The 27,960-nt window shown below is 46.9% G+C and overlaps 1 protein-coding gene across 35 annotated transcripts in view; it reads right to left on the bottom strand.

Annotated features, from left to right (window-relative positions):
* Positions 1-27,960, bottom strand: part of CADPS (calcium dependent secretion activator) — a 206,957-nt gene that overhangs the window by 8,252 nt on the left and 170,745 nt on the right. For 18 of the 35 annotated variants that reach the window (XR_005258465.1, XR_005258475.1, XR_005258466.1 and 15 more), the window contains 4 exons: positions 23,729-23,743; positions 22,327-22,401; positions 21,173-21,256; positions 13,354-16,093 (listed from right to left, as the gene is read on the bottom strand). Coding sequence is in view for 9 of the 35 variants with exons in the window: in XM_038149681.1 (XP_038005609.1) it covers positions 13,354-13,461; positions 16,061-16,093; positions 21,173-21,256; positions 22,327-22,401; positions 23,729-23,743 (315 nt within the window). In the remaining 26 variants the exon portion in view is untranslated. The remainder of the gene's footprint in view (positions 1-13,353; positions 16,094-21,172; positions 21,257-22,326; positions 22,402-23,728; positions 23,744-27,960) is intronic. The other 17 variants (XR_005258468.1, XR_005258477.1, XR_005258478.1 and 14 more) reach the window with 4 other exon arrangements.

The following is a 27,960-nucleotide window of genomic DNA, read 5'->3' as shown; positions in this document are numbered from 1 at the left end:
CTTTGAAATGAACCCCTGAATTCAAGGTGTTTCAAAGATGAGGAACTGGATGCTGGGCGGACGCCACCACAGCATCCCTGAGCTGGCCAGCATGAAGTGAGGGGACCACAGAGGTGGGAAGAGAGAGGAAAAGGCTGACTGTGAGTCTTACTTCCCAAAGGAAAACTGAACCTGGTCTCAGGCAACAGCTCAAAGTGATTTGATCAGTAAGGAAAAAAAAAATTACAAACTCTTTGTTTCTGGCATTTGCATCCCTGTCCAATGGGCCAGAAGCTCAGCTGGGGGAAGGCAGAGTGGGGCTGTGATGATTTAAGACTGCTGACAGTAGGGGACAGCTGACAGAGCCATGTCCATCCCAGTCCTGGGTGGCCCTGAGATCAAATTGGGTATTTGGCGTTGTCACCAGGATTCATGGCAGCCACCTCCCCTGAGCAGGTGCCATCTCCACGGGGAAGGGAGGGATGCAGCCACAGCAGCGCAGGGACACGCTGTCTGGGGACCAGCCCTGTGCACATAGCTGCCAGCGTTGGAGGAAGACTTGTGTGGAGAATGGGAGGAGGAACTCTTCAGGAGCAGCCTGCCAGCCCCAGGCACCGTGTCCCTTCCTGCACTCGCAGTGTGCCCAGCAGCACAGCCAGGTCTGTACACCAGAACTGCCTGCAGCCCTGCAACCCAAAGCCCAGATCTCCCTATGGCAGTCATGGAAGGATCATTCTTGTCCATTCAGACTTCTGTGGCCACCAAAGTGCTTCTCTCCACCTTCCCTTGACGTTTCTTTTGCTCTTGGTTACAGGCAGTCATTGCTGTTCCAAAAATTGGGTAAAGATGGCAAGCCCAAAGCACAGGACCTCACAGCCAATGCAGTTCCCACTCCTGTCTATCAGAAATAAAGAGATGCTCATGCTGGAGCATGAACATACACAGCAGCTTATGCAATGCCTTTGCCAACGGCCAGCTCTGCTGGGACACTGGGCGTGGATGAGGGCAGTGACTCTTGCCCTGCTCCCAAGCACTGCTAGCAAGGTCCTGGCCAGGCTGGCAGAGCTGAGCCAGCTGTTTTCCAGGCTGTTCTGGGAACCCGAGTTTTGTGTTGCTGCAGAAAATGTGCTGTGCCCCAGGCTGGGAGAGTGGGGATAAAGCAGGGACAGGGCTTTGGTGACACAAGTATGTCTGAAAAGCTTGAGTTAGGATATGTGGCAGTGGCCCTGGAGGAGGAGGTGGCAGAGCTGAGGTGGATGAAAAGCCACAGGCACTCAAGCACAAACACCATTCTGGTCCCCAGTGTCAGTGAGGAGACTGAGATGGACCTTCTGCCACACAATGAAGAAGGAACAGGCACATCTCTCCCCTGCAAGCATACGCTTTCAGGATGGCAAGCAGAGACCTGTCCATGCAGCAAACCCCATCCCATCTGCTCATCAGCTTTCCTTGCCACTACTCAACAAAATCCATGCTGTGCTCTGCGTATTACTCCTCAGAGCCCTGCTGAAGGGCTCCCCTGCCCTGCCCTTTGCTGGGGACCAAAGAACCACCCAAAGGCAGCTCAGCATTTGGAGTTATAAAACCTCCTCCAGCACAGAGGGCCAAACCTGCAGTGGGCTCAGGGCTGAGCCCCCAGGCACAGAGCATCTGGCTCGGTCGTGTCCTGGACGCTGCCATGGGCGCCACCAATAATGACCCAGCGACTCTTTCGATTTACACCTGCCAAGGATTTGGACCATTCCCCCAAGCTGGGCAGGGCACAGGGCTCAGGGCACTGAGAACAACATTGCTGCGAGCGCCCAGGTTTTCCAGAAGCACAGAAATTGGTGTGACACTGCCCACGTTACAGAAATAAGTTTAGCGGCTGCGGCTCTCAGAGCACACAGCTAACCATAAAATAAGCAATGAGTTAATATTGCAGGCATTGATCAGCTAGTCTTACAATTAATGCTTCCAATAAAAAAAAAAAAAGCTCCCCTTTTATTCAACAGAATAAGAAATTAAACACTTGAGGGCTCATTCTAAAGAATGAATGAAATTGAATAAGCTACCTAGCACTTGAGATTCCCAGCGAGTGCTTGAATAGAGCAAACCTCCTGAGTTGAATGGATTGCCTTTTGGGACCAATTTGTCTCTTTTCACTCTTTATTCCTCCTTTTTTGCTGACAGATGTACAAAGGCGGAACTGCGCTGTGCAGCTTAGCTACATGCACCCACAGCAGCTGTCACTTTTGTCGAGCAAGTTAATCAAGCAAATGCCACCATATCCCACTTTCTATAAGGAACAACATGTTATAGACAGTAGTCTTGGGAGACGGGGAGGGAGGGAGAGAGACTTTATTTTAACTTTGAGTAGCTGGTATTTTTTTTTCCCCTCTGTGTGTAAAAAAAAAAAAAAAAAAAAAAAAAAGGAGGAAAAAAGAAACAGCCAAACCTGGTAGCACAAGCTGACACTTTTGTTTTCCCGTGGAACAAATATTTAATATGATTTTAACTCTAATTTGTACTAGAAGGAGAGCTGTCTGGTTTTAATTAAATTTAAGGGACTTAGGGGAGCACAGTTAAAAAAAGAAATAGAAGCTTTTTGTTTGCATTAACGCTTGTTGATAATAATATATTGATTGTCAATTGCTAAGCCCAAAAGATTAGTGTAGTAAATAGAATTATCTGAATGCCACAAGTGAAGTGCTAGCTTCCCGTCCCTGCTTTTCCCTTTGTGAGGCACTCTGAATCACTGGTTGTTATTTATACATTTTCTTTGATAAAACCAACTTGTGTGGCTGATTTTTTTTTTTTAAACCCTGCCTCATTAAGTGTATAATAGCATTTACGTGTGGGGCTTTCTGCTTTTTAGCCTTTCAAGCTTAAGCTTATATTCCTCTCTCACAACCATGTTTCAAAACTTGGGATGTTCACAAACAATTGGATACACACCAATATTGTATATATCAGATGCTCTCTTGCTATTGCCAAAGACTAGAAAATAACAGAACATTATCCACAAAGAGTAAATAAATAGTTATCGTCCTGCTATGCTGCTGCATGCCAGATAATAACGCTGTCCGGTCATTAGGCAGCTTTTCTGTGGCACATAATTCTTTAAGTTAGGTATGAAAAGCCAACATCAAAAGTAGGTCTGTTGGTGTAGCTCCACAGAGCACCCAGCAGAGCACTGGGAGGGCTTCAGGCAGCCCTCAGGTTGCTGGTAGAAAGGTGATTCACCCCAAATTCAGACCCTTAGGAAAGTATCTTCCAGAAAATAAATCTAAGCTCTGGTGACAGTTTGCAGTGCACTAGTTTAACTTCTCTGCAGGGTCTTTGGTATGTTCAGGAACCACTTGCACGAACCGTCAGTGTTTGGGATTCATGACCCCTTTGCCAAACTGGGCACCCCACGTCTGCACCTCACCCCTGTGAGAGAAGCCTCTGTTAGCTGTGCTCAGCAGGGCTCTGGGCAAGTGGTCCTCACAGCAGGCAACACAACCCTCATTTTCACAACTAAGCCTCTCTATAAAACTCCACATTAAATTCTAGAGATCTGGCAGAGTGCTAGCAATTTGACAAAAATCCCCTGAAGCCTTGGGGTCTTTTTATTTGAAATAAAATTTTGACCTTGTTCTACCAAAGCCTTGTGAATAAGTCTGGAGTCTCCCAGGTCACACTCACAGCTACTACTGAAGTAAAAGTACTTTTTTCCCTGGTATTTTATGTACCACTATAATGCTATCACTGCGAGTACACACGGCGTGTTCTTCAACATCCACCCCAGAGCTGTGAATTCTGGATGCCTTTTACTCTATTTTATATTCCTTAACTATGAAATTTCATTCTTGTTGACAACGTACCAATACGAGGAAGTTACAAAGTCAAAGGGTCTTGATATGAAAATAATTTGTATTATTATTTAATAAAGTCACAGTCCCTAACGTTGCCTAATAGGGTTAAGCTGCTAGCCAGAGCAACTCATCATCTGTCTAGGATGCAAATGGCATCACCGAATTACATTATTTCTTTCCCCCCCCCCTTTCCCAAAAATAAACCACAAAACAACTTCGAATCGCGTAAGAGCTCAGCCTTCCAGCAGGGAAGAGCATTCCGAACGCGCGCCGAGCGCGGCGCGGGGAAGTGCCGCACGCTCTTTGCAGTACATATGGCACCTGGAGCACCCACTGCTCGGGGATCGCGGCTCCAGGCTGCCGCCTCACCCTTAATTGGCTGGGGCTTGGACCCGGCGGGGCTCGGCAGGTCGGTGCCACAGGTGTTAATGGCAGGGAGGCCGGGGCTCCTGGGGGTGCTGCCTGTGCTGGTGGGATCGCACAAATTCCCTGCACAGCCCGACCTGCATGGTTCTTGCTGCAGATTTCTCCCTGCTGTTAATCCAAAATTTTATTCCTTCTCAGAGGGGACAGGGGGTGTCAGTATCTTTTGTGTTGGTGGGGCCAAGGTCCCCAACAAACACACGCGCCCAAGAACCTCATCCCTAATAGCTCTCGGTGCTGCACGAACCAGTAACACCTACACGTGTCCTGTCAGCTGCGACTCCGCACGCCACGGTGGGTGCAGGTTTGTCTGAGCTGACCCTCAGTGGCTTTGCAGGAGATCCGTGCACTCTGAGCACACAGGCAAAGGCTTGCCACAGCAGGGCCACAGCCAGAAAGGGATCTGCAACACTGCTGCTCCTTCAGGGGGGAGGAACAACTCTGATGCTGAGGATTTGATGCCTTGTACTCATTTAAGTGGCCCCAAGCCGTATGTCAGGGTGGTCTGCTCTGATAGCCAGACACCAAAGTTTGCCTAGCAGAACCTTACACTCACATCCCCAGCAGGAGTGATGGGTGAGTGTGTCAAAGACTCCCCTTCTGCCCTGAGGAGAATCTCATGGAAAAAGAACCACACTGCTGGCTCCTCTCTTCCTACAGCCAGGGATGTCCTGGTCCCAATCTGCTGGGGTTTGCTGTGAGCAAACACCAACACCAGCCCACGCACAGATCATCTCTGAATCCATCCCAGCCACGTGCTGCTGCTGCTCTGAGGAGGGCAGACCCACCAGGCCGTGTGCTGGTCAGGGCTGGATGGAGGGCAGCAGGCAGAGAAAACTGCAGGGGAGACCCCTGTGCAAACAACTGCTGCTCCATGGCAGGGGGTGCAGGAGTTGGTGCTTGTGGTGATCTGGGACGGAAGCAGGCTGCCACCCCAAACTTCTCCACCATCCACAGCGTCCTCCAACCAGGGACATCCCAGGCTTAAACCTGTCAGGTTTGCAGGCCGAGTGCCTCAGCAGGTGCCTCATTTCCTCTCTGAGAACTGGACAGTCCTAATCCTGTTTATACACTGAATTACACCTCCAGAAAATGCCCTTTTTAGGTAACAAGTAAAGCCTGCCCTGGCTACATGAACCCCTGAACTGGAAGACCCTGCCTTTCCAGGCTGTGCTGGCATGGAGCATCTCACATCCCTGCAGAGAGTGGGGGCCTGGGCACACCACCAGGTGGGCTCTGGGTGCTGAGCTCTCTCTCCTTCACTGCAGATACAGCTCTGCAAAGTGCACAGCATTCACTAGGAACTGCCAAATAAATCCCCAAAAACCTGCTGCTTTGCAGGAATTTGCAGACTTCCCTTTTCCTAAATGAAAGAGCTTCTGCATAAAAACCTATAACGGCACACAAACAGAAAACCACTCCTGTATGGATGCTTGTTCTCAAATACATTTTTAACTTATAAAATATTCTCTGCTTATTTCCATTTTTCAAAAAAGAAATGAAGTTGACATGTTAAAATCTGAGTTTCTATATAAAGCAGCCTAGTAAAACACAATATCCACACAACTGCTATTTTCCTGTCCTGATTCCAGAGCCCTGTTAGTGTGAGGCAGCGATGATAAAACTGGCTGCACAGTTGCTCGGTAAGATGCACAGCAATGCATGCTACAGAATACTTTCATTATGCTTGTTATCAGTTTAAATTAGAAGCTGTCATGAAGTGGGACACGATAAAGTTTATCTGCTTCTTTTATAGCCTGCAAATTCCAAAAAAGTAGCTGGGATTGCAGCAGCTCCCCTGGTCTCTCTCCTTCCTGGGGTTAAACACCGGCCGCAGTGCGCTCCCTGCCCGAGTCCCAGCAGGCATTTTTGAATGCTGATATCATACATCCAGGGCCAGGCTTAAGGGAGCACCGGGAAAGGAAAGAGCCGCAGATCAAGAGAAACAAAATGACCTGGGATGGCTAATCTGGCACGCACCGCTGGCTGGCGCGGGCTGAGCAGCAATTGTGTGGGGCTGGGATGCGGGGGGAGAAAAGGAAAAGACGGATTGAAGGCGCTGCTGGAAATCAGACGATTCGTCATTGTCCGCGCAGGGGCTCTGCCCTGCACCGAGAGCTCCTTTGGGCAGAGGCTCTTTGCACAGCCCGCAGGGAGGGAGCAGAGCTCGGCCCCCGGGCCGGGGTCAGCCCCCAGCACCTGCGGGCACCGGCGCGCCCCGGCCCTTCCCACGCCCCTCGCACCCCTGCCCGCAGCTGGCACCGCAGGAGCGCGGCTCGCCAGCCTCCTCCAGGCTCTCCTCCCCGACGAGCCACGGGACGGGAGCTCCAATTAGCTACAGCCTCTTAAACTTAGCTGCAAGGCAGAGCGCACCGTGTAACTCGTCCGCGGTTATAAACGTGCAGAGAGCTCCTGGTCAGAGGATGCTCAGAAAAAGGCTCTCTCTGGATGGAGAATTGCGTGCTCCTGCTTCCCCAAAACCTTGGCTACTCACATCTACCAGGAAAGAAATGATCTTTCGCTCAGTGCCAGCCCCAAAACACAAATCCGTGACGCTCAAAAGCACGGTGCAGATGATGTTAGCAAGCCTATGCTGACCTTAACGTAACGGAGCAATCAGTCTGCCTTCTTAGAATGATTAATGGAAAATCTCCTCTGGAAAAGAAATCAAATTAACTGTCTTCAACCAAATGTCTACTGGAACACGAAAAGCTGTTCTGATAAAGACATTTAGGAGGGGAAAAAACCCCTTTCAAGCATGTAAAATCCAGTGACAGATCTAGGATTTATTTTATTAAGACTCTCCCTAAAATAAATTAAATGGAGCCTACTTAAATGAGCACTTCGGGAAAGAAGCCTTGCTGAGGGGGAGCCTGGAGGCCATGTGCCCAGTGCATGCCTGGGTCGTGTGAAGCTAGCAGAGGGGAATATCAGAGGACAAGGGCTGCCTCTGAGGAGTGGCAGTGCTAAGCTCCTCTTCCCACTCTGTGACTCCAAGAGGGCACATGGGGAGGAAAAGAGGCTGCAGAAGGACAGTGCACTCTATGCCCCCTCTGGACAAAGAGAATTTGTCCCCTAGAAGATATACTGACAACTGCCACCACAATTTTATGTTTTTTCCCAGCAAAAGTCCTGCAGTGAGATCAACTCCAGATCCAGGTCTGAGCTTTGCCAAGCTAGCAAAGGGCAGCAAAAGCTGCATGGCTTTGGCTCCTCCAAAGAAGCACTGAGAGGGAAAAGGAAGCTGCGCTCCCTTGAGATCAATGTGCCTAATTGTCTTCGTTTCACAATTCGCTCTGGAAGGGGAGAGAGGGGGAAAAAAAAAGCAAAAACAACGCAGAAGAAATAGCTCTGTGGAGGCCATATCAGGATGAGAGTGGGAGAGAGTTAGTGCCCTAATGAGCAGTCTAGCTGCGTGGGAGGGAAACAGGTTGTTGTCTGTCTAAGAGAAAGTGGTGAGTGTGGCTACAAGCAGATACGAGATGGGAGCCCAGCGCGCAGCCTGATATCCGCTCTTCCCCTGATCCTGCAACCCGGCCTCCTGTGAGTAATTCTAACTCACAGTGAGTAGCTCCACTGACTCACAACCAGGCTTTTGAGATTGGAGAGGAGAAGAAGAGGGGAGGATGGGAAGAGCTCTGTTTTGGCATTTGATTGTGCCGTGCAAGGCTTACGGTCCAGCAAGAAATGCCATGATCCTGCAAGCATGCCTTGAAGGAGCTGCCAAAATTCAAGTGAGTAACCCTGCTAAGGGCAAAAGCTTTGATTTTAAGAATAAGCTAATGCCTCAGTGTCTGCAGAGGAATTAGCTGACCTAGCTGTGTTTTGTATTTTTCAATATACTCAGGTGTGCTATCAGGCTCTAATGTGTAGGTACTGAAACATATGCTGAGCTGCCTGTGGATCCTGCAGTGACAAATGCTTACTCAGGCTCCTGGAAATGTGTATAAGGATTTTGCTGAAGTCTTGAGACTCACACAGTGTCCTGCATTTATCTCTGATATTTAGAAGTCAGATACCAGAAAGGGCAGCCTGCTCTGGAACCATGAGGACTGTCCTGCACCACGTCCCCAGCACTCCTGCTGGGCTCCTGGCATGAGGGAAGAAACTCCAAATCCATCAAAATCCACCAGATGCAGCATCTGCCTTGGGATATCACTGGGGCTTCCTAAAAGGCAAACTCAGCTGAGCCTGAGGGACAGGACAGGATGCTGGAGCCTCAGCCAGGGGCTTTTGCCTCCCTGAAAGTGGTGGGAAGGAGATGCTGGCTCCCCTAGCTGATGAGAGGACGTGGAGTGACTGTTCCTCTGCACTGAGGACAGCCGAGGGCAGAGCAAACCCTGGTCTCCCCACTGCCCTCCCTGCTACACCTGCCAGACCCTGCTAATCCCACCCTACCGTCAGCACTAAGAGCCGTTTCTGTCTCGCAGAGAAGAACAGGCTCATTTCTCGTCTCTGGAGCGAGTTCTCTGTCTGCTATCCCGGCTGTGACACAGGCCGAGGGAGCTGAAGGCTCGCAGCGACAGTGAAGTGGTAAAAGTGCTTCTGCAAACAGCACGGTGGCTGCTGCCACCTCGGCGGGCAGTATCACTGCGTGATTAAGTTCTTACCAGACTTTTTGGTAAAGGCAACCTTCCTGATCTGATAACTGCCAAGGACAAGCCAAATACGCAGGGTCAATCCATGCACACTTAATCTCCAGAAGGCAGATTAAGTGTATAATTGACCCATATAATCCATGTATCATCTCCAGTGAAATGTTTTTTATGTCCGGTTTAGGCAGACATGAGGCCCATAAGACAGCGATCAGAGACGCAGAATTACCATTGCAGTGGATTTCATCAAAGTTAGAGATGGCTTTTTAATCACTGATCTCAGAGACTGCTAGATTTAAGCAGATGAACTAGCACTAAGCACATCTGTTTTAATCCTTATCTTCTACTCAGGCTGGTGTCTTCAAGAAGTACAAGGAGGAAAAAATAAATTAATTTTTTTTTAGGTCCTCGCAATCTTAGGAGCTTCTCTTGGTGTTTTGATCCCTCATATCAAAAGCATGTTTTTGTTTTTTTGGGTAAGATATTGAATTAATCATCAGAGAGAAAAATGCCATCTGCGCTATTCAGGGACTGCATTGGGATGCTGGAATTCGCAGGATCTCAGGGAGCTCACCCAGTGCTCACCCATCCTTTTGTGTATGTGCTACTCCCTGTGGCTGGGGAGGAAATAGTCACCCTATGTTTTACATTAGTGTTTACCAATTTATGTGGAAGAAAGGTTGGCATTCACACTATCTACTAGTCAATCATAGACTTTCTGGATCACATATGTTGCGACGGGTTGAAACCTATACTGTGAGTATCCAAGGGTGTTTGTAAAGATATACACACATGCATGGATCTAGAAATAACTTCTGTCAAAGGGCACAACCCTCACAAGTAAAACTCCCACTGCCTTCAGACAAAATGACAGATGTATAAACTCTGATCCTATGAAATTCTGAGTGACCTAAGACAAAGAGGACCTGAATTTTGCAGGATTGGTCTGAAGACTGAAGATCAGTCTGAAGATATTTTCCCATGTTTAAGATACACCCACCTGCTTCTGCCTCATTGTTCCTATAAAAAGTTCCATTCTGTATGTCAACTCTGCTCCCCTCTCTGGGCAAAAAGTGATAAAATTTTACTTCCTGTCAGGCACCACACAGAGTTTGTGATCCTTCTGCATTGTGTTCAAAGTACCATAGGGTTTAAATCCCAAAGCGCCCAGCCAGGCACAGGAGTGCAGGGAGAGGATGCTACAATGCTATTCTGAAACTCCTCTGCTACCAGTGCTCTCTACCAATGGGCCTTATTACAGTGTTTTAGCTTTAAATGTTATCAAATTAGTGAACCAGGCCAAGTAAATAAGTCATGTTACTCTGCAGTAAACAGCACTGCCAAAAAGCTAGTTAGGTTTTGATTACCAGCAGAACTCCACGATCAATCTGTTCATTCAATGATCCCAAGAATACAGATTTTTAAAATTAAGATGACTCTATTTCAGGGAGGAGGGAAAACCCATCCTGACTAATTTGCAGAATTAAGAGGATTAACTCAGAGACCACACAGAAATATAACAATAATCTGCCACAAACACCAGTATCTCCCAATGAGCAGAGCTCTGTTCTGCATGCACGACCAAGTGAGGTGATACAGGGGAAGAGAGATGGTTTCTGAGCTAAGAAATCATGGCAAATGCCAAGAAAAGACATATTAACCCAGCATCTCTGGGGACATGGCCTAACACACTCTGCAGCCTCTGTTCCAGGGAGGGAACAAATGGGGAATAAATGGGAACACAGGGCAGGATTGCAGAGAATTGTGGGGATTAGGAGTATTCCAGGAGTTCAAACCCCACAAAATGTGCAATAGAAAACCTTGCACTGTGCACCTCTGCTCCTGCACTGCTCAGGACTGTGCAGAAAGGGGATGTAGCCCCACACTGTGAGTGTCTTTACTGGGACCCCATTGGGCGCACAGGACTTGCCTGCAGGCAGGTTTAAGCTGTTTGCTGCCACTGCTGCCCCTATTGTCATAAAACAGCCTAAACTGGACTGAGGTTTGGCTGGGGCAAGCCAGCACTACTGCACCAAACCAGCTGAGGATCTGGCTGTGAAAGTGTTAATAATTTCATTGCCTGGGCAAACAGCGGCTAAGAGGATTGCTCCCTGCCATGCTGAGGGAAGAAGGAACAAAATGAGGTCCAACTCTAATGTAGCATCATAAATACCATTTTTGATTATTCCTCTTCTCTTTCTTATTAAAGAGGTAGTTAGCACCTAAAATGTCCTTGGAAAATAAGACCAAAGGAGCTTCAAGACCCCATGACCATGCTGCTTTGCTGGGTTAGGTGAGAGGGGCAAAAGGCTGCAGGGCTCCTTCTGAGCTCAATAACAGAGTTACTCATTTGCTCCTGCCTTTACACAAACACGGGTGAACACAGCACCAACTTAAATGGGCTCTGGTGATGCCCATGTAAACCCTGTGCTGGTACTGATCCACCAGGAGCACCTGAGCCATGATGGGAGCTGACCACAGGAGCCAGCTCCTTCAGCTGCAACCTGACAAAGACAATACACGACTGCTCAAAACATAATTCCAAGTTTTGGGTGGCAAGGGCTTGGCACAATCCATTCCCTCCTTGCAAAGCAACCGCCCCGCAGCTCGCCCTGCTCACACTCACACACATGAGACACATGCAAACATGCCAGTAGCATTAGATCCCAACTCTGTCCCACTGGGATGGGAACAGGAATAGGAACAGCTCCCACATGCTGCAATTCCCACCTGCAGCCAGTGTCAGTCAAAACAGGCAGAGCAATGTAAAAACCCCATCTTTGATTATTTAATTCCACATGGATCAGGGAGACTTGAGGAAGGCAGGGAGGGAAAGAAGGGTTTTGCATTTTTTGCTTTCCACCAAGGTAGCTGCTCTTTCGTTTTTTAGTTCATGTCAACTGTTGATTTGTTTAAAATATGGCTTGGTAAAGCCAAGTATGAATGGATCAAACTGAAATCAATATTTGTGTTAATTACAGCCTTTTGAAAATTGGAAATAATGGCCCAAATCGGTACAAACACACCAACTGTGAATCATAGGGAAAGGATGAGGGAAAAGGCAGTGTGGGCATTGAAAAGAACAGTCCAGATGAGCTCTGGAAATTTAACTGCTCGTGGAATAAATTTCAACACAAACGAGCAATGCACTCGCAGGCCCGCTGCAGATGGAAGCGACAGTCTTTTGTTTTATGTTTTGTTTTTTCTCCCCATGCCTGCTTGATGGGTGATTTGCGTCTGGTGCTCACGCTGCAAACTCTCCCCGGAGCGAGCACGAGCCGAGCCCAGAGGAGGCACTGCTGTGCTCTGTGCATGAATGAGGCATTCTCAGTGGATATGGGTCATGCTAGTAGATGTACACAGTAAGATTATTTGACTCTTAATTCATGCCACTTGATATAATGTGATAAAACATTTGACATGAGAGATAAGTTCCATTTTAATCTGGTAAGTTATGGGGAAAAGAGAGAGTGGGGATTGTAAAGGAAGAAGAGGTTTCTGAGGGACAGGTAATGTGCAGAAAGAGAAGTATCGAGTGAAGGAAGAGGTTGGCTGGGGAAAAAGCAGATTTCCCTGCACACTGAGGAAGCAAAAGAGTGAGTAAAGAAAGCACAGAAGGCTGTTAGAGTTCCAGAGCCAGGAGATTGAGACATGGCACTGCTGAGAGATGGAAGGAAGGAAAGTAGGGAAAGAAGCTGCTTCAAACAGAAATTGAGATACGGACAAATATCCTAGAGAGACTGAAACACTAATGCTGCAGTCTGGTCATCAACAGAAAACCTTTACTATAGAACAGCTACAAGGACAGAAAGGCTGTAACAAAACATGAGCAACAGAAACAGAGATATTTTTGACATGCATCCAAACCTAAAAAACTCAGGCATCACAGGTCACTGTTCTCTCACAGTCCAACAAACTGATCCTGTCCAATTGAAAATTAGCTGTGAACATCTGGGTCAGTTCCTACCAGCCATCTTCATCAAGGAGACCACATCTCAAATTTACCTTTGGTGGCAGATGCCACAACTTGGTGTCTTTATACCACAGCCCTTTCATAATCAGCTGTGTTTTGATTAGCTTTTAAAATTAAAGTTTAGTATGTTAAATTTGCTGTCAGATTTGGAGTGCTTGTCAATGAAACAATGCAAAACGTGCAAAAGAGCTGGCCCTTAGCAAACACATCTGCCAAAAACCTGGCTCAAATTTGAACAGTGAGAACAATGACTGAGATGCTCTGATACAGAGAAATTCACACAAGCTTAAACATATTAAAGAGCTCTCTTAGAAGATACTGTTTTTTTAAAATCCACACACAGACTAAGACACAGTAGACTAGAGTAGAGATTTAAAGCAGGCAGAGAGCAGATACGAGCCTTAGTCAGAAAGAAGGGAAAGATTTATTTTTTAAAGCTATAACCAATAAATTTTCTCAAAATGTGACTTATCCTCCTGTCTTATTTTGTCACATTTTGGGTCTCTCCTGCTTGGTGTCCAAGGAGGAGAGGGCATTTACTTACATCAAATAACCTTTCTATATACATCTCCTCATTGACCTTATCACGCAGGACATCCTGAGAGTGGCGGACAAATGTCACATAGGCATCAGCAACATCCATTCCTGGCTTCTGCATGGAGGAGAGAAGAAGAGAGAGAGAAAAAAACATGAATAGTGATGCAGGGGGCAGCTTCTCTGTGCAGGCTCATCACTGCTTTTCCTTCTCTTCCATCTCCTGCTGTCCTCCTGCAGTTTGCCCTTTCCTTACCTGATGAACACTTACCTGATGTCACATTTCTACAGCTCTCTGCAGAATTGAACTGATTTTTAAGGAGTAACCTACAAGCATGCAAGATTTTGGGGATAACAGCATTGCTTTAAAGCAGTAAAGGGAATTGAAGCAGCTGGATAAGAAAATACTTTTTAAAAAATTGTGTTTGAGTTCACATTGCTTGATATATTGGATTCAAACTTACCTCAAATGAAACCCATTAAAACATGGTAACACGAGTCATTACAAGAGCTGCCACAAAACCTTAAATTTGTGTGGCACATTGTAAGTTTGTTAATAACTAGTGTCATTAGTTTCCATTACTGTGATTTACCTCAGATCACAGAGTATCATTTCTCTGCAAGAATCGATTGTCAGCCGCTGTAAATTGAAGTTAGTTAACACATCCATGTAATTTCCAGGGTGAAAATGAGGACAGTTTGGAAAGCAGTAGGAAGGGAGTTTTTTAATACAAAGCAAACAATTATCAAGCAAAGGGCCAGTGCTTGGCCCTTGGGAAGGCAGTGACATTTCTTAACACCTACTGCAACAATGACAAGGTATTAATTTGAAAAACAATGAGGACAACACAAACGTGGCAGTAGTCAAGTGTTACACTTTCAAGCAATTTTCAGTCTGCTGATCGTGCCCATTCCAAGGCAGGATTAGACGGATTGGTTTGTACCAAGACAATTGGAATTACAGAATTAGATTTAACTAACATTTGCAGAATTAAATTTAAATGGTGGGTTTCTGTTCGACACCAGGATTTCCCCTCTGTCCTCCAGCTGAACAGGTTTTTCTTTCTCCTTCCCCTGGAAAGGCAGTGGCTCACGGACCATGGAGTGACCTCTGCACAGCTCTGGGAGCTGTGTGGGGCTGGTGGCTCAGTTCATTAAAAATGTTGAGGCTGTCAAGGAAGCCACTGTAATTTGGTTTCATTTCCAGGGGCAGGTGGGGAAACAACTGAAAACTAACCCAGGTGAATGATTTCTGCTCTGATTTACACAAAGAACTGGAGCATCTGTCTGGCTTTGAGGAGAGAAGCAGACCCTGCTGCAGACCTCCCAAGGGTGTTCAAGGTACAAAGCTTCTGGAAAAGCTTGAAAGGGTTACACAGCATTTTACTAAGACCACTTCCCTGGAAATGCTTTACTTTTGGAACACAGAGGCCTCAGAGAAGGCCATGCTTCGCCCTAGAAGTTGCTTAAAATAACTGTTCTGTGTTCAAATTTCTGATGACTAAATATTTAAGATGCACTGAAACAACTAGGACGTTTCATCTGAAGGATCTCCACATTTTCAGGGCAAGAAATAAATTATGAGTTTTTCTTCCCAAGGCTCTCAAAATCTTGCTTTTATTACTCCAAGAGAACAGGATGCCAAGATCTGCACTGGGGTATTTTAAACCAAGCAACACCTCTTAATGTTCAAGAGTTTGTCTTTTCCATGCTAGGCTCGAGATATGATAATTTTGTAGGCAACATTTAGGTTGGGCTAAAGGGCTGAAAAAAACCAAATGCAGATGATGTGGTCCAAGATGTCTGATAAATTTATCACATTGTCATATGAGAACATGCAGAACAATACAATTGCATTAAATATACAACATTGTACATACACATCATCAGACTCAGCTGAGTTACTCTTGATTTCCACTGCCCAGTCTAACTGGGTGCAGGAACTGGTGTGGTATATTAAGGTCTATTTTTCTGCATTTGCAGTTGCTCAGGATCTTTCTGCCTGTAAATGTTACAGTAACCCCTTATTCCAGCCAACATTCATATATTACACTTCAACTTAATTTAAATGTAAATTTCTGGCAAGTTAAGTGCTCTGTCTAAGAACATTAAGGGCTCTTTTCCTTATGAATCAAGGTCTAATTAGAGGAGACGATGTACAGTTTCCCTACACCAATTACAGAAAAATGGAAAAAATTATTTTCATTAACAATTTCCCAAACACATGTTGGTAGCTCATCACCATTTCCCCAAAGTAATAAAAAAGTCATTTTCCAAAAGAGTAAAATAAACCAACAATTAGAAGAACAAAAATAAAATAGATTAGCTAATGTGTTAGATGTGTGTTGGCTCAGTTCTAACATGTCTGGACTTTTTGTTTGGAAATTATACTGTATTTGTACAAGTCCAAATGAAGAATCAACAGAATGCACTGCTCCCATTTTTTTTTTTCAAATGTGATTCAAGCCAATTGCATAAATATGGTACCTTTTTGACACCATCTGCAAATTGTTGCCTAAACAGCCTCATAGGTCTCCATAAGAGGGTAACTGCTCATTATTAACATAATGGAGATATCTTTTCCAGTTCAAATGTTAGAAGTATGAAGGCCCATGGTTCAATCTTGGCTGTTAATGCATCATGTGGGTTGCTACACATGCCATAAACCAAAGCACGATGCAAATTACTATGACAGAAGTTGTTTAAATTGTGCTTACGGGTACGTCCACGTATTTTGAAGCAGCCTTCACCTGCAAAAGGAACAAGAAGAGAGTTAACACCATCAGTACCTTTTCAGGTCTTTGTTTTTTTTTCTTTAAACTCCCTAAGACCATCTCCAGCCAAGACTTGGGACAACATAATGCTGAGTAGGTTGAAAAGGGTGATGAAACTCACTTTCCTGTCTAAAATGGTGGTATTTTTGTTGTTGTTTTTTTTTTTTTTGGAGAGGTAACTTTACTGCTGCTAAAGCTCTAATAGCAGCAGATGATAGTGTGGGAGTTGTGCTTCTACTTCAGCGAGCGGGGGAAGACGGGGTTCGTAAGAAGACATCGTTATTTTCTTCGGAGGCCTCGCTCTCCACCTGATGCCACGTGTCTCCCAAGGCACTGCATGTCTCTCCTGCTGGGAGCTGTATCCCAGGAGCAATGCCAGCTTCCCTGGGAGCGGGGCCATGATGGCATGGTGAGGCTGGCAGGGGCCTGCACCAACCTAGACACAAGAAAGGACCCTAATTTTGCTCCCTTCCCATCTTCCTGCCCATGGTGTGCTTCCCCCAGTTGTGCAGGCTGCAGCCTGGGACATTGTCAAGACCAGGCTGGATGAGGCTTTGAGTAACACGGACAGTGGAAAGTGTCCTTGCCTGTGGCAGAAGGGTTGGGACAACATGATTTTTAAGGTCCTTTCCAACCCAAACCATCCTGTGATGCTTCGCTAGGCTGAAGGTTTTCTGAGTTTTGCACATGAATGCCAGTGGCTGGGCTGGTTGGAAAGTTGTGTTCACGTTTCAAAACTCATCCCTGTTGCCTTCACCTGCAGCCTCTCCTGCATTCACTTGTTCCTCCCCCACATCAGTGAATTCAAAACAAAAATTATCATTCTCCCTCTTGTTGCTAGTCCTGATGCTGGCAAGAGCTTGCAGACCATGTTGGGGCAGTGCGCTCATGCTATGCCACGCAGAAGTGTCCTGAAGCTTTTCTGCTTCCCAGACTGAACAGCTACCTCATTTCCCCCTGATTTTCCTCCCTTTTTAGAATATACTGTTGGAGGGAAGGTATCAGAGATGGACACTGCACTCTGTGGTGTCATCACAAGCCGGTGTGATCTGCAAGACCCCAAACTGACTTTGTCTGTGATTTTCCATGCAGCAGGGTGCACGTTGCCTGGCGCAGGAGGCGGGGTGGCCCCTGACGTCAGGGCCAACTCTTCCAACTGAGCAGTGCCCAGCTGGCCACAGAGACCTTTTTCCCACTGTAGCATAAGGCACAGTGTCTAGAAAGAGTGCGGATGGGATTTTCCACAACGCTTCTGCTTTTAATTAGGGTAAGCGTTGCCGGCCATCTTTGTTTGGGTGTAAAAGCTCACCTGCTTTTAAATATTTCTAAAGCTACCATTAAAACAGCCTAAATATAACACGCACACAGTTGCATCTTGGGATGAATAAATTATGTGTCCCGAATGAGAGAATGAATGTATGTGTGAGACAGAATGTGAGAGTGGGTGGAAGCACTCATATGGTGTGTGTGGGGGGTGCATAATTAAGCACAATGAGGCGATACAAAAGACCAGACTGGTGGTAATTGCCGAGGTGAACGCGGCGAGCATTGGCAGCGCCCAGGCTGCCGAGCCGGGGGGCAAGAACAGAGGGAAGGGCAGGAGGAGGGCACCGAGCGCCTGCTGCTGTGGTGTGACCCCAGGCCTGTCTGCCAGAGAGGCGGCACGGGAACGGGGCACGTCCCAGAACATGAGTTTATGAAGAAGACAGCAAAATCAGCACCAGAGCAAACACTTGTCTTGTCTCCAGGTATTCCTGTTTCCAGGCAGCTGGCTGGACACCTTGCCCTGTCCCCGCATTTATCCTCACAACTTTCTGGGGAGGCGGTGAAGTGCTATCCCTTGCTCCTGCGGAATGGGAGCGGAGGAGCCTCAGCCTCCATGTGTGAAGGCAGCTGGAGCCCATCCAGTGGATGCAGCTCCAGGAGAGCAGGCAGTCATGGCATACCCACGCAGGCAGGGTGCCCATGCGAGCACCAAACCAGCAGTTTTTCTGAGCAGCAAAGCCCAACAATCAGGAGGAAAGCCTGGAAAATGATGTGGCTCAACAGCCTGCAGAACTCAAGCTGGGGTCCTTGCTCAGGGCTACACCTGTACCTTCAAATATCACATGGAGCACGAAGCCAGGCAGAGGCAAACCTGCCAGCTGAGTGTGGATTTAGCACTCTTGGGTCCAGCTTAGCGCCACTTTCAAACTACCTTCTCCAAAGCCAAGAGGCGACAAGAATAACTCAGCTTCCTGCGATCTCCTCCCTCCACCCACAAAAAAACTGAGCTGCTTCTCCTGCCCACTCTCCTTTAATCAGAATAATTACTTGTTTTTCTTTAAAGTCAGATTTGGCTACATTTAGTGAAATTTCCAAACTGCCGGATGTTGTGTGATTTTTGCTAGGCTGCCGTTTTTCACAAAGTATGTGACTTTGCCATGAAACATCTCAGTTTACCATACAAATTTTGCGCAGAACAAAAATAAGATCTTTTACTTCTGTCTCCTTTGGGTAGCATGGAATCTTTGGTTATATTTACCGCAGGTGTAATGTTCTGCCTGCAGAGGCCATCCAGATTACAGGGAATTTCAGCAGCTGGCATTCCTGTGAGTCAGTGGATCTGCACATGCAGACACCCAGCCAGGGCCTGGGCTGCTGCCGCCAAGATGCACTCAAATGTAGCAACAAACAGAAAAAAAAAAAAAAGTCTGGCCAAATTTAGAAGGGTGTTTTCCTCTCAAAGTGCTTTGCAAGGGGAAGTGGCTAGTGAGAATTTATTAGGACAACAGATGCATTAATTTTATCTTGAATTTCGAGGCAAGAATTGGAAATGAGGATATCCTACTAGGTGATAAAACTGTCTGTCACAAGACCCCCGAGTACATGTCACTTGCAGAGCGCCTGGAAAACACGCGATGAAAGAAGTTGGTGGAAGGGGGTGGGAGACTAATGCTTTCTGGAGCTCAGTGGCTTGGACCATCACACTTTGTTGTATTTGTTCAGACAGGGAAAACGTGGGAGGTGGTGCAAGCATGCTGTAACAAGAGAGAGATTCTGTATTTATCACTGCAAAGACTAAACACAGCAAGTCACATTACTACTGCAGGGAGAGGAGACTTGCTAAGCCCAGTGCCAAAGGGGTCAGGGCTGCTCCTCAGCCTCCTCTCCCAGTGGCTCCCAGCAAATATGGGGGCCAAAGCGAGAGACATCCCTGTGTCAGGAAGGAGCAATCCTGCTCTTCTGTCGTGTACCCAGCCCACTTGCTGTGGGCGAGGGACCAACACTTTCCTGGAGACAAGCACACACCACGCACAGCAGCTATTTGGATACACATCCCTTCCTGACTGAAAACTCATGAAATCCAGGCTTTGGGACTATGTTTGAAGGCTGTGGGGCTGTTGGAGTGGGACAGCCTGTTTTGCTGCTGCTGGGGCAGTTAACTGTCAGTAAGTGTCCGAGGAGCAGCAGAGAGGATGCCTGAGCTCTATGCACCCACGTGCTGGTCCTGACAGCTGCCCAGAGCCCAGGTGCAGCCAGGGCTTTGCTCGGCAATCAAAGGGAGCAGCACTCGCAGTGTAAACTGTAGGATGTGGTGGGAGCAGCGCAGCACCAACCGAGGAACAGCTTGGATTCACGGGGAAGGAAGGGCTGCACATTACACCGTCTACACGGGCTGATGCTGGTACTTCCGATGCCTGGAAAGCTGCCGCCTCCACATCCTCTGCTGCTGGCACACAAGCATTTCCTAACCCTCCACAGCACTGGAATGAGGGAAGGTAACCAGGTATCCATACCCTGCATCCCCTCGAGCACAGGTGAGCACAGCCCTGGGGCTGTAACCACACAGGGTTTATCTAGGGAGAAGAGCTGCACTGCGGGGCAGTGAATGGAACACCCTTCCTTCCTCTCTCCTCTGAAGAACAAAGTGCCTCCAGCACACCTGAAAAGGCAGAATGCTTAGTTTGAACCCCACGGTGGTTCAGATAAGCTGCCAGACTGTGTACACAAAGCTGCCAAGAGCACTTTCTTGCCTCTGCTGTTAAGCCTTCCTAAATCCATCTCCATTTCCAGATGGATCCTACAAACTGCCTCAAACTCAGCAAAAGGGCCCAAGAGTAGCAAACAGCAGACATTTGCAAGGAACTAAGACAACTCCAAAATGAGATTTTGGAAAGCCTTCCCAGTTTGCAGAGCAGTGCCTTCTGCCTCTTGCCCAGTCTCTGTGAACAAGTCAGTGCAGGAGAGGCTGCACATGAAGGCAGCAGGACCAGGGTGTGAAATGTGAACACAACTTTCCAAGCAGCCCAGCCACAGGCGTTCATGTGCACAAGTGTCTGTGAGCCGAGAGAAGTGAAGTCCTCCTTGCACAGAGACACTCCTGTAAACTTTCTGGCACACGCATTTTCGGAAGACCTTTGGAAATCAGCAGCCATGTGTTCATCCTAAGAAGCTGTCACAACACTTTTCTGGAATACAGCTCTGATTGTTAAACCATTTCTGGATACTGAGGCCAGTTTGTACAGATATTGGTCTAGTGTTATACCTTGCTAGGAAATATGTGGTGAGCTGTGAATTGGTTCCTCAGTGTTATGGAGAAATATGGCATTAGAGGCACCTTGTGCTTCGTGACCTCATGGCATTTCCCCTGCCTAGTTCTCTTTTAGAAACACATACTCCCTAGATCTCCCTTATTTTGCTGTTTACTATTTAATGGTCACTGCTATGGCCAGAAGACTGAGAGGAACACAGCTGCCATGTGAAGTGACAATGAAGCTAATTGCATGTACAGTGCAATATTTTTTTTCATCTTCATATGTATCCTCTACAGAATAAACTTCACCAAGCTGAAGGATGGATGGAGATGGCTTTTCTCTGTGCATCCTGGATGTTTATGTACTGTATATCTGCATACAGGTTGTTTGTCTATTCATGTGGGAGTTACAGTGATCAAACATCAGAGAATGGAAGAATTATTAGGCAGCTGATCTAGTCCTGGGAGAGCAGGAGGTTACAACTCAGAAAAAAAAAAAAGAAAAAAAAGAAAAATAAGGAAATATAGTCTGTACTTACAGTAAATGACAGGAATGAAGAAAACAAAGTCCCTTCATCATATCTAGACAGTTTGGCCAAGACTCCTTCCAAAATGGTGACAAACTACAAAGACAAAAAATACTGCAATCATTTTTAATAGTTGGACAAGGGTGTAAAAATCTGCATCAGCTTCAAAGGAATCAGTGGACCTCTCAGCATTGCCAAAGGAATGGAACACCTGTCCCTGAGCACAGTGGGCAGGAAGTGGGGAGAAAGGAGTCCTGCCCTTTGGGTGCTGTGGTGCAAATCTTGCTGACTGGGAATCACCCCTCAGTGTCCTGTGTGGTGCTGGGGACAGGAGGTGGGTGCAGTGTGTGGGGAATCCAGCAGAGCCTCTCTGGATGGGGAAGGCTGTGGTTCCTGCTCCCAGTATGCAGTGGCAAGCACGCAGCTAGCTGGGTATTCTTGCAGAAGAATTGAACTGGCATATGTTGGCGGATTATGTTTAAAGGTCTCCACTGTATAATAGGGATGACTTGTTCTCAGAAAGTTTGAAACTAGAGGAAAACACACCCCACCATCTTTCTCCTTACATACCAATTCCCCTCCGTGTTAGCACAGCACACCAGACCTACACAACCACCCAAGGGGAACGCTGGCAGCTAAGCTACAGAAGCTGACTCTGATGAAAAACAATTTCCAAACAATTAAACCTGACATTTTGGAATGTATTTCCCACTACTGTCATCTCTAAATTAATTTCTTAGAAGAGCATATGGTGATCTTGCACAAGATGAGCTATTTTGTCCACACAACCTCGTGCGTAGGAGTGGTGACCACCTCTGCACGCCACCCCAATGGCTCTGCAGCAGCATTTAGCAGTGCCACCCCCTGACTGCAGCTACCCTAGTGCTGTGGGGTGATGCTGACCATGGGATGTTACCCCATTAACCTAACACCCATTCCTTAAAGCCACTTCTGGCCCAGTATGGCAATCCCGCTAGCAGAGTACTACGTCTCATGCAGCTCCTTATCAACAAAGAGTCACCATTAAAGGACTGGGAGATGTATGATCCTGTCTGTGAGAAACAAGAAGCCAATTCAACATCCTAATGTGTCACATTTTAATGGAAACGCACATATTAAAGATGCAACGTTAACAGTGAATCACTTCACCTGAAGCTGAGGGTTACCTTTGCCACTAGGAGTGTTATCATTTCTTTGACGGTTTCCTCAATTAGTTCATCTATTTTTGAATGGTACTGGTGCTAAAGAAAAATAAAAGGAGAGGGGGAGGAAAATATTAGCATTGATCACAGCCAACAGCTCTACACTTGTCAGTCTCTTCCCTTGGTAAGCCACAATAAATAGTATTAAATCAAAGAATTATGCAGCTTATTACCCTGGGCCCCGCTGCAGTGGCCAGTGACTACTTACACTTGTAGGAGAGACCTTGAATTCAGGAGAATCCTGCATCAGTTTTGAAGCATGGGCAAACCCTGCCCTGTTCAGTGTGCCTGCAGCTCTGGGAGCCATGCATGGATGTTGGAGGGGAGGCTCTACCGTCCCTGTGAGAACCAGCACCCAGAGCTCCTAGAGATTCTGAAGTCCCTTTGCTCCACTTTGTGGGCATTATCCTGGGCTGGCACATGGATTGCAGCAGACAGTGGGATACACCTGCTGCTGGAGGGGAACAGGCAGCCCCTTCCCAGGGCACTGCAAACCACCCAGCCCCAGGCAGGGAAATGGGGAGGATGTGCTGCTCCAGGAGAGCCTGCAGCGGGCTCAGCCACTGGGGATGGTGCAGCACCCTTCCCAGCTACTGCAGCAAAGCAGCTGAACCTGTGTTACCCTGGGTTCAGCAGGCACGTGGCTCAAGTCAAGCACCCGTTCCAATGCTTTGCTGTTTTGTACTGTGAGATAGATTTAAAAACCACCCGACAAACCACGACGAGCCTTTTTGTCCCATGCAAAAGCCAGCAGGCAGTGCAGCCCTGAGCCCCGGGCACTGGCAGATCCCGTGGCAGTAGCTCAGCACTGGCTGACCAAGGCCTGTGCCTGCAGCACCAGCGCTTCTGAGTCTTCAACCCAATTTCTGCACATGCCAAACCTTGCTTAGCTTGGGAGCTCTGATGCAATCAGCTGCAATATGGCTAGAATAGGTACTAAAATACAGTCTTCTACTAATTTAGAAAAGACCTGTTTCCAATACAAGATTTAATTAGTGAAAACACACAGTATATTCTTATTTTCAATGGACTGAGAAAATACTGATTATGACTGCTTTCCAACACAAAACATTTGATTTTTCAGTCAAACATTTCAAGCACTGGTGCTAGTCACTATATTCATTACCACTTGGCATTAATATTGTTTTAAAATGTTAACATCAAATCACATTGAAAGAGACAAATCTGCTTTAAATACTAATCAGACTTTGGGAAGGAAGACTGCGAGGGCTTTACAAATGCTAGCTGCTGGTCTCAGTGTCTGATCGTTACTCTGAACTGCCCTACAGTTTGGGGATTTTTTTCTATGGCAGTAACATTAATATAGGAATTTGGGAAAAAGAAAATAAAAGTAGGACACACTTACCCACTCTTTTGCAAACTTTTCAGATGATTGGGGACAGAAATAAAGAGGAAAGTGCAAAAGACAGGAAAAAGAACATATGAAGATAAACAATAAATAAACCAAAATCTTTTAAAAAAAGAGACGTATGAGAACAGCAGCATCATGCACAGAAACAATAAGCAATGGAAAATGAAATGGGGTCAAAACCTCCTTTCGCTGAAATACCAGAGATCGCTACCTGTAGGATTTGGTGGCAGTAAAACAGCAGGAAGGGACCGGATTGTAGCTGACACCTGGCACTCTCTTACGGTTTTATTTGGCTCCGAAGAGGAAGGGAACCGGCTGTCGACAGGCAGGGCTCAGCCTCGGGGCAGCCGCACAGCCCTCACCGGGGCGGCAGGGCCAGGGCAGGGGATGTGGCACAGCACGTCCCAGCCCAAGGCCTGGCTGGGGGCACTCAGAGCCTCACCTGGACACGAGGACAAACCGGCACCGCCACGCCACAGGCTGCGATCTGCTGGGCCCACGCGCGGGAAAACATACACGAACAAGCGGGTGACACTTGCATTGGCAGCTCCCATTCCATGTCCTGCTTTGCAGGTCAAGACATACACAAGTCCCTTACGGGATCATAGTTATGATTAATCTTTAATGCAGAGCTAGGCCTTATCAGCTCCCAGGACTGAGCTGGCCTTTCCCAGCACAGCTAGAATGAAGCTGTGGGGTGACAGGGACCTGTAACAGCTTGGTACAGGTAGAAGCTGCTGATGTGCTTGGCAGACACAGCCAGGACTTCCTAAGGGAAATGGAGAAGGGGTTGTGCATATATTGGGGTCTCTCTCCCATTATGTTTTCCTTCTGCAACTGCATTTTCTGTGTGTAAAACTTTGCAAACAAGTATTCAGCTAACTGCTTTCATCATGTAAGTCATGAGTTTGAATTCAATCATGACTAGCTATGTGCAAAGCAATTCACTGTGAAATGCACTGACTGATGCATGTTCAATAACAAGCTTGTTTCAAAAGCAAATAAGAGCCCCAATGGAATAAAACCACAGCTCTGAGAGCAGGACAGGAGCCTGTGCATGCACCAAGGTGGTGTAGCAGCACCCTGAGCGCTCATTCCCATCGCAGCCACAATCCCCAGGGCAGAGTGAGCCCCGGTGCCCTGGCAGTGACCATGCAGGACAGGGCCTGCCCCGGGCAGCCACAGCCATGTGCACCCTGTGCCACCAGTGCCACAGCCCCAGCTCCACCTTGGGAAGGGGAGCCTCGGCCAGGACAGGGTCAGAGATGGCGGCGGTTTGGAAAGCGAGCGCCTGGTGCTGCTACAGATGCCTGGCTTGCAAAACCAGCAATTCCAACAGCTCCTTCCACATTCCTCATGGAAACACTCAAGGTTAAAGATCACAGAGCTGGTTTGCTTTACCCAGCATAGCCCCCACTCTCGATCAAGTTCATCATAGCTTTCTATTAGCTCAATTATTACAATCCATAATCAGTGCACTACAATGATTCAACTTGACTTTATGTGATGAGTATCTTGCCTTGTCATGTAACAGATTGTGTGTATGTTGTATTTCTCTAAGGACCATCTGACCTTAGATATTAAATAGAAACATACTAGACCAACTGAGAAACATTTAATACATACATTTATCCCCTTAGATGTATTAAAAATTCAGAGGAAAAATAAATATTTAAGATGGTAAAGTATGTTTACCAAATGTTTTAACAGCTGCCTTTAGAGACAAGGAAATGGAATGAAATGATGGGTGTTTGTTTCACAGGGTACTGCTCGCAAAACGCATTCAAGTATCTGCTAAAGTGAGTGTGGCTGAAGGTAGTGTGAAAGGGAAGGCCTTTGGGGTGGGAGGGAACCCACAGAGCAAGGTCAGGTCTAGGCAAGGAAGGTGCCAAGATAGTCTCTGCTCAAATACAGATTAAACTATCTGAAAAATGTGTGTTTTGTTTCTAACAAAAACGTCATCTCTGGTTAGGTCTGGGCCAAAGGCCTTGGCTGAGCTCTGTGGTGGGCAGTGTGAGCCCTTTTTGCTGCTGTTGAACTGTCTGCACAGGGACACGGGCTGGAGGAGCCATGTGCCAGCAGGGGCACTGATGGGATGGTCCCAGCACTGAGTTTCCGTCGCTCCCTGTCTGTCTGTCCATTCCTCCCCTCGCTGACCTGTGGGGCTGCTACACACCAGAGATGGGGGGACAGAGGGACTCAATGAGGCACAGACCCAACTCCCCATCTTACTGAGAAGGACACAGGCTAGAAACCCAGGTTCCCATGCCTCTGCTGCATTTCCAACTGTCTCATCACTTCCAGTGGTACTGGAAGAGGCGGGGTGGCATTTTGTCCTCCTCTCCCAGGTTGTAATGACAGAGCTACATGGGAACTTTTACCCCCCTCAGCCTGACCATCTTGGCACACAGGTTTAGACAGCTTCAAGAAGAGGAGATGGAGATAGCCAAAACACAGAGTGGCACAAGTGAATGGAGGGGGAGGTAGTAACACTACTTAAAAGAAAAAAAAAAAAAAAAAGGGAGGGTGTATAAAATACTGCAGCCCTAAATGGTAACCTATGCACCAATAATTTATGTCTGCTTTACAGGTTATATTAGTTTAGCTATCTGTTAAAAAACCTCATGTCCCAGCAACTGCTGCTTGCCACAGGGGCTCAGCTGTCTCGGAGCTGCTGCACCAAACACCTCCTGGAAGTGGCCCAGGCAGATTTGCAGCTGATCCCAGCTGCAGCCCAGGAGCAACCACACAGCTGCCTGCAGGCTGAGTCAGGCTGAACCTCAGTGGGACTCAGGCTCAGAATTTGGAGGAAACTGTGGCAGTCAGGGAGCATCACGAGTCAGCATGGAAAGATGCAGTGAGTGCCTGGTCACACGATACCCGGGCACAGCGCTGATGCGATCAGTCTTGGGCCACCTGAATGCTTAACCTGACAGTTTAATGAATGCAATGAGCCTCCCCTGTCTTCATGATCTCCAAAATCTCCCTGTCCCAGGGACTGTGCCAGTATAAGGGTTTGATCCTGGTTTGCAGTGGGGAACATCACAAACATGGACCTTTGCAGCTGATGGGGTAGATGCTACAGCAGCTGCAGGCTGAGAGATTTGGGGGGATGCATGGGTATGAATATGGAACAGAAAATGGTAGAGAAGTTCATGTCCAGACCTGGACAACAAAAGCCCACTCAAGATCTTCTCCAGCTGACCTGGAGGGCAAGGGAAGACCTGATGATGGGCAGTATGAAATCTCTTACAAGGTGCATGTCACAAATAAAATGTCAGAACTGAAATATGTATAAGAAAAACAAAAAGAATAACTGAATCTGATCCAAACACTACTGACATCAGGGCAGAGAGCCCTGCTACATCCAGTGGCCTTTGGAGCAAGTTCTTTCAGAGGAACAAATTGAAGTGAACAACAGAAAAAACACAGGAACAACTAGCAATGATTCACTGCAAAATCTGACCATGGAAAGCTGTAGTGAAAAGGCTTATCTAGGAAATGCTGACAAGCAGCAGACTAGGTGAGCCAAACAGTATTTGTGAATTTATTCTAGACTGGTATATGAATATTCAATTTGGCTTGAAGTCACTGGAGCAAAATGAGCATTCTGATGCATTTAATTCATTCCAATTTGCCATGACTTTCTAATTCATAGGTCAATTCACAGAAACTTCAACCTGCAACTATGGCTTCAGAAGAAAATAAAAGTCAGCAATTAATTAAAACAGGTTTGTTATTTGGGAACTTGAGTCATTATGAACCTGGAAATCCAGAATGATCAAGTGTGCTGATTACAGCCAGTACTCGAGGAAGGCAAAGCAGCCGGAATTTCAATCTACTTTTGGAAGTTCTTTCTTTTTGTGGTTTTGTGGGTTTTTTTTTTCCCTTACATGCATCACAGCAACAACTTGGCAGTTCTGTTTTCCTTATGTTTGTCTACAGAAAATAGCCGTACACAGAAAGTGTGTTGCTGACACCTGGCTCCAAGGTGCAGTTAATGACTCAATTTATATGGTCATCATGCAACAACCAAGCTTGAGAGATACCGTATGCATACCACAGTCCTTGCAAAAAGCCACTCCTAAGTGACAGGGATTCCGAATGTTTCTATTCATTAGATTTGAGAGCAACCCCCTGTACATTCATCTGCACACTCTCTATGGAAGGCTAAATCCACAAACGATACAACGTCTCTGAAACGAGCACAACAGGAGACAGGAAAT

The sequence above is a fragment of the Motacilla alba genome, chromosome 12, assembly GCF_015832195.1.
Source record: "Motacilla alba alba isolate MOTALB_02 chromosome 12, Motacilla_alba_V1.0_pri, whole genome shotgun sequence".
Classification (NCBI taxonomy): domain Eukaryota; kingdom Metazoa; phylum Chordata; class Aves; order Passeriformes; family Motacillidae; genus Motacilla; species Motacilla alba.
This window is presented reverse-complemented; position numbering and strand designations above follow the sequence as displayed.